The sequence below is a fragment of the Urocampus carinirostris genome, chromosome 1, assembly GCF_059441175.1.
Source record: "Urocampus carinirostris isolate Australia breed hairy pipefish chromosome 1, RoL_Ucar_1.0, whole genome shotgun sequence".
Taxonomy (NCBI): domain Eukaryota; kingdom Metazoa; phylum Chordata; class Actinopteri; order Syngnathiformes; family Syngnathidae; genus Urocampus; species Urocampus carinirostris.
This window is the reverse complement of record NC_142349.1, coordinates 42172700-42178699: the sequence shown is the minus strand read 5'-3', so window position 1 is coordinate 42178699 and position 6000 is coordinate 42172700. Positions and strand designations below refer to the sequence as shown.

At 45.0% G+C, this 6000-nt stretch overlaps 1 protein-coding gene across 1 annotated transcript in view; it reads right to left on the bottom strand.

Moving 5' to 3' along the window:
* Window positions 1-1956: 1956 nt before the first annotated feature.
* Window positions 1957-6000, bottom strand: part of lrrc4ba (leucine rich repeat containing 4Ba) — a 53159-nt gene continuing 49115 nt past the window's right edge. The window contains exon 3 of the mRNA XM_088339797.1: window positions 1957-5032. Coding sequence (XP_088195923.1) covers window positions 3110-5032 — 1923 coding nt within the window. The 3' untranslated portion in view covers window positions 1957-3109. The remainder of the gene's footprint in view (window positions 5033-6000) is intronic.

Below are 6000 nucleotides of genomic sequence, written 5' to 3'. Positions count from 1 at the left end.
GAAAACATCTTGGGCAGGGCCTAGAGATGGAGAAGTAAACTTTGGGTGGTCTGAAGCCAAAAGGGATATGGGTATGGAGTGTCTCAGCTAAGTGTTTATTTCCAAGCTTTAAAGGTTGCATAAGCCGGCCGAAGAAATATCAATGGTTTGCTGCTTCCAAGGGTTGGTGTACACATTTTCTTCTAATTTTTTTTTAGGGGGTCGGCTTTAATGCGACTATGATACGATAATTTGTAACTAGATAAAGACCTTTAGAGTAACACACTACTTTTCAGCATCAGTAATCATTACTTTTCAAATGGAGCGACTAGCAACTGGATCTCATCATTTTGTTTTTCAGTAAAGCGCCCAAAACCGATGCTAACCATTCGAATATGTTGAAGGAGGGCAATATAGTAGTCGATCCGGCATGTGTGTGTGTGGCATTTATACAAGACTAAAAAATGGCCGTCGCCGCAAAGCCACAAACATGCAGCTATGTCAGTTCATCAGCAGTCAGTAAGGCGGACGTGCTTGTAAGTCTTTTGCACAGTTATGGAGCGAACGGAGACACCTTGATGAGGACTGTCGCAGCGGCAACAGTTGCCAAGGAGACCTGATGATGAGGATGATGATGAAGGTGATGGCGACGGCAGCGGAGGACACGGGAGAGGGATGGGCGGCGGTTGATGTCGATGCGGCAGAGTTTGAAAGCGAGTCGTCCTGGCAACAAGACGCTGACATTCATGGCCTCTGTCGTTCTGCCCGAATACAAATGCAAAAGAACGTATGATGGACTATACGATATACGTTAGCTACTTGCTGCCACACCAGAGAATTAGGAAAAGGTTAACCCCGGTGCTACCTCTTATGTGAACGTGTCATCTTTACAAGATTTCAAAACAGTAAAAACTGACCAAGACATCTACTCTGTTTAGCTTGGGGGCCACATGGTAGAAAAAAAATTGCACGTTGGCCAGGCTAATGGTTTAAAAAGAAAGAAAGGAAGAAAGAGGGATCAGGAGAAAAAGAGAGGGAGTGAGCTAGAGAAAGAATCAAAGAAAAAGAAAGAGGACGAGATAGAAAAAGAGGGAGGGAAAAAGAAAGACCAAAATACAGAAAGAGAGAAAGAGAATGAGAAAGAGAGTAAGAAAGAAAGAGAGAAAGAAAGAACAGGAGAACAAGAGAACAGCAAAACGAGAGAAAGAAAGAGAGGAAGAAAGAATGGGACAAAGAGAGAGCAATAAAGAACGGGAGAGAAAGAAAGAACAGAAGGAAGAGAGAAAGAGAGAAAGAAATTGAGCAAGAGAAAGAGAAAAGGGAAAGAGAATGAAAGAAAGAGACGGAATAAACTCGGGCGGCAACATGCTCGTCATGGGATAAAGAGGTCGCAGGTTCAATTCCTGACTCCTCTGTATTATATATTGACTTCTGGAGTGACTTGAAAAGCGCTATATAAATGCAGACCATTTACAATTTACATTTAGAAAGCTACTGAGAAAGAAAGAGATAGGGGGAGAGAAATTGACTGAGAAAGGTAGAGAGAAGGAGAGAGAAAATACAGTTACAGTTGCCTATGAGTCAAGTCTGGCTTTGGCACCATCATGTTGACATATTTAAAACTGCAGCTCTTTTTTCTCTTGCGTTTCTCTCAGCGTTGTCTCACACATCGGTTTAAAACTCTTGGAAGGCGTGATGCGGCCCGCGTTCCGCATGTTTAACACGCATGTCATAAGTGCCCATTTTGTGCCCTTAGTAGAGCCCCTTTGCGCAAGCTCAGCAATTTTAGCAATTAACACAAATTGTCAGGGCTTTTCGTCGAGGAACACGAGTAACTGTCATGGATGGCATTTCAAAATGGAAACGAAAAAGACCAAACGATAGTATTCCATGCATCTCCACCGGCTAACGGCAAAACACTCAGAACAATCTTTTTTCGAAATAATATCAAGAAGAAAACGTCGACCAGAATCTGTCTGTTACCATTTTTGTGCCAGTTCTTTTTAATTTCCAAAGTGAGCTGGGCTAACAGAACATTTTCGGCATCATTAGAAGCCGTGAAATCATCTAATCAGGAGAACAACAACAAGAAGAGTACAAGAAAAAAGAGAACACTTTAAAAAAATAATGGGGAAAAAAACATGAAAATCCAAATGAAACAGACTCCTTAATCACCATCTTTGTAATATTTTGTTTTTCTTTTAAAAGAGATCTAGAAATGTCTACATTTTTCACTGCTTTGTCCTTTGTTTAACATAAAAATGTCTGTTTCCATTTTTTTGCCTAACCGATGAGTTACACTTACCTTGGAAAAAAAAATACACAGACTTAAATGAGGAAAAAATTCCTTCCAAAAATCTTCCCATCATGGCATCTTGCTTCTGCTGCTGTTTTTTGTCCGTTAGAAAAGACCCTCAAGAGTACAAAACAAAAAGAGCCAATATTGTGATAAGAACAATGCTAATGCTAACGCTAACATGTGAATCCAAAGTTGGTGATCAGCGAACAGCCTTTTGGTACTATGTACACTGTGAGCTTATGATGCTTGTTATTGTTATCGCGATTATTATTGTTGTTGACGCTGCACAGCATGACCTCGCTAACCCAGTTGGTGTAAGCTCTGTCCCGAGACCCTCCAATGAACACAAAAAGGCCCAACTAGTAAAAGAAAATAGATTCATCCAGTGGCCATCTTTAAAAGCGGACCAAAAAGACAAATATATTTGTTTCCCAAGATATTTAAATATACTCTTCACACTTTCTACGTCGGCAGCTCAATAAAGATTCTTTATAATTCATTTCTTTCGGTGAAAATATATTTACTGTTTATATTTAATATTATGTCAAGTAATTTATTTTCTTCTTCTCATTTTTTTTTTAAGCTCTGATTCGTCCAGTTAGCCGTGAGGAACGCATCCCGCTGTTCCGACTCGCTGGCCAGTCCATAAAAGTAATCCACACGCTGCGGCATCCTTTCAGTTGGCCTGACTTGGGACTTTGGCAAAAACTAGAGCTGCTTTTCACCTGAATGTGGGTAGGAGCCTGTGCTCAATTAAGCGGAGGGGGGGACAGATGTCCACCTACGACGCCCCAAATCTTCCATGACGATGTGAAGTTGTCGCCGATTCCCTCAGATTTGAGTTTCTTGTACGTTCTCCTTGGAACCGCTCTTAAAAAGCAGAGGCTCGTTTTGCCCCTTGGCCATCAGGCCCTTGAGGGAGCTGTGAAGGCTCAGCTGAGGCAGAGGGACAGGGGTAGGAAGAGGCCCGCAGGTCCCCAAGCCGCCCCCACCCATGGAGCCGGGCACCTGGGAGCGGGACATGGTCATATTCTGTGAGCAAGGCAGTGGGTTGTTGTTGTTGTTGACGCCCAATCCCACCATATTGTTGCCGAAGTGGTGTGTCTTGTAGTAATTGAGGTGCTCTGAGCGAGTCAGGTGCGGCAGCGTGACCACATCCGAGTGGTGCCGTCTCAGGCTCTGGGTGCCCCCGATTCCGCTGGTTTGCTTCAATGAGCAGCCCCCTGAGATCCCGGCGCCCCCACGACCTCCCAGCTCGTCCTCCACGTTGATGATCTCTATGGCTCGGGCAGGGCCTTGGTGCTTGTGGAGCTGGTGCTGCTTCCTCAGCTTGTAGAAGACGACTAACATTACTGCCGCCATAAAGGTGATAGCCACAAAGCAACCGATAATAATCTTGGTGGTCTTCATCACGTCATCCAGACCGGAGAAGCCGGGTTCGGTGATGGGCACTGTGAAAGTGGGCCGGGTGGCGCGTGGAGAGGGCGACGAGGACCAGTCGATGGAGAGTGAGGAGGCTGTAGTGGGAACGCCATCTGGCCACAGATGCCCCGACTGGGTCGGCCCCGGGAGAACACGGATGAAGGTCTGGTTGATAGCTACTAGTGCGGATTCTTCTTCTCCTGGTGTCTCAACGGTTTCCACGGTGACTGTAGTGAAGTAAGTGTAGTTTACACTGACATCTGCGGCAGTGACATTGAGGACGGCAGTTGCCGTAGTGTTTCCAGCTGCGTTGGTGACCATGCATGTGTACTGGCCAGTGTCGCGCAGAGTAACGTTGGTAAAATTCAGCGTGCCGTCATGAAGCACCGAAATCCGCACTTTATATGATCCGTGAGTCATCAGAGTACCATTGGGTGTGATCCAGTTGACCGACGTAGTAGAGGTGCTGGTGCGGCACTTGAGCTCGGCCGCCATGCCTTCGGTGACGTTGAGGTCAGTGGGCGGCTCCACGATGACAGGCGCATAGCAGGTAAAGTGGCTCTGATCCAGCTCACCAATATATTTCCCCTTTAGGAAAGGGGGCGCGTGGCAGCGGGCACAGCAGGTGGTGTTGCTGGGCACAGTTTCCTTCAGCCACCAGCTGAGCCACAGGACATCGCAGTTGCACACCCAGGGATTGTGATTTAGGTGCACCCGCTCCAGCTGGTGTAGTGGTGTGAAGAGATCGTGCGGTAGTGAGTGTAAGGAATTGTGTGATAGGTTGAGCTCCTCCAGGTTCTTCAAATCATCGAAGGCGTTGCGTTCAATGACTGACACCTGTGAATGCATGAGCCATAGCTTCCGGAGTGAAATCAAACCCTGGAAAGAACCCGGCCGTATTATCTCCAGCCTGTTTCCCGACAGCTCCAGCTCTTCCAGTCGCACGAGGGCCGTCAATTTGGGAATGTCCTTGAGTCCGCACATTCCCAGGTTTAGGTAGCGCAGGTTGAACAGGCCCACAAAGGCAGCGTCCGAGATAAAGTCCAGCTTCTTAAGTTCACCCAGGTCGAGCCGGCGAAGCGAGGGAACGCGGTGGAAGGCGTAGCCAGGCAAAGTCTCAATGGGGTTGTTGCGCAGCCAAAGCTCACGCAGTTTGCTGAGGTACTCAAAGGCGTGTGACGGCACCAACGTGAGGCGGTTGTCGAACAGTTCCAGCGTGTTGAGGTTGGGGAGGCCATTGAACGCGCCCACTTCGATCTGACGGATCTGGTTCTTGGAGAGTTGCAGGATCTCCAGGTGTCGCAGGTGCTTGAAGGTGTCTGACTTGATTACCTGCAGGCGCAACACAAAGTCACAAAGGTGACAGTCAAAATGAAGGCTAAGGATCAGCAACTCTCCTCTCATGAATGTTTTAAATGTTTCCATCCTGTTTCAAATGATAATGTTGATTATTAGACCATTTCAAAGCATGCAGACCAGCTAAGTATTTTACTCAGCTTGACAGGACCATGAGAACCAGAGATGGTGAACCTCAAATAAGTGGTGTTTTGCAATTCCAATTGTGATTGATGCACGAGACCCCTTCAAGATGATGGAAAATGTTGCGTTATTTTTTTAGAGGATTATCACACAATAGTTTTTTAATTTGATTTAGGAGGGGGGTAGGGGGATTTCTGGGAAAAAACACACAACTTTAGCATCCCGCAAAAGTGACTTCCTATTGCTCTTGAGAAGTAGAAGAAAAAACATCCACTCAAATCACAATACCACCTGAGAGGGATTGATAACGTACTTACAGTACCTATCAACATTTTCGAAACATTTCTTGCTTGATTTTTTTCATATTTCTTTTCTACTAAATGCAAAAGACAATTCAGCCTGCTTTCATGAAGTATTTAAGAAATTAGAAATAGGCAAACCAAAAAGTAAATGATAAAATAATTCAACTTTTTGAGGATATTTGTCTTGTTCTTTCGCCATAAAAATATTAAAACCTATTTTCAATCACAATTTTTATTTTGCTATATGTTTAATCAATGCTGGTGTCTTAACATAGTAAAAAGCAGACAACATCTTAAAGGGACACTGTGTAATAATTAACCACCAGATGCCGCTGTATTGTGGGGTGCAACCGAACATGAGTGCTACAAAGCACAAGAAAGATTACAAAAAAGGATGACTCAAAATGACCAAAATTCAACATTCTTCTTAATTTTTTGTTAAGCCTTTTACAACATTTTTTTTACCCTTAGCAGCAAGATGGCGGACAGTTATTTCAGCCTCCTGAGAGCTACTTTTCG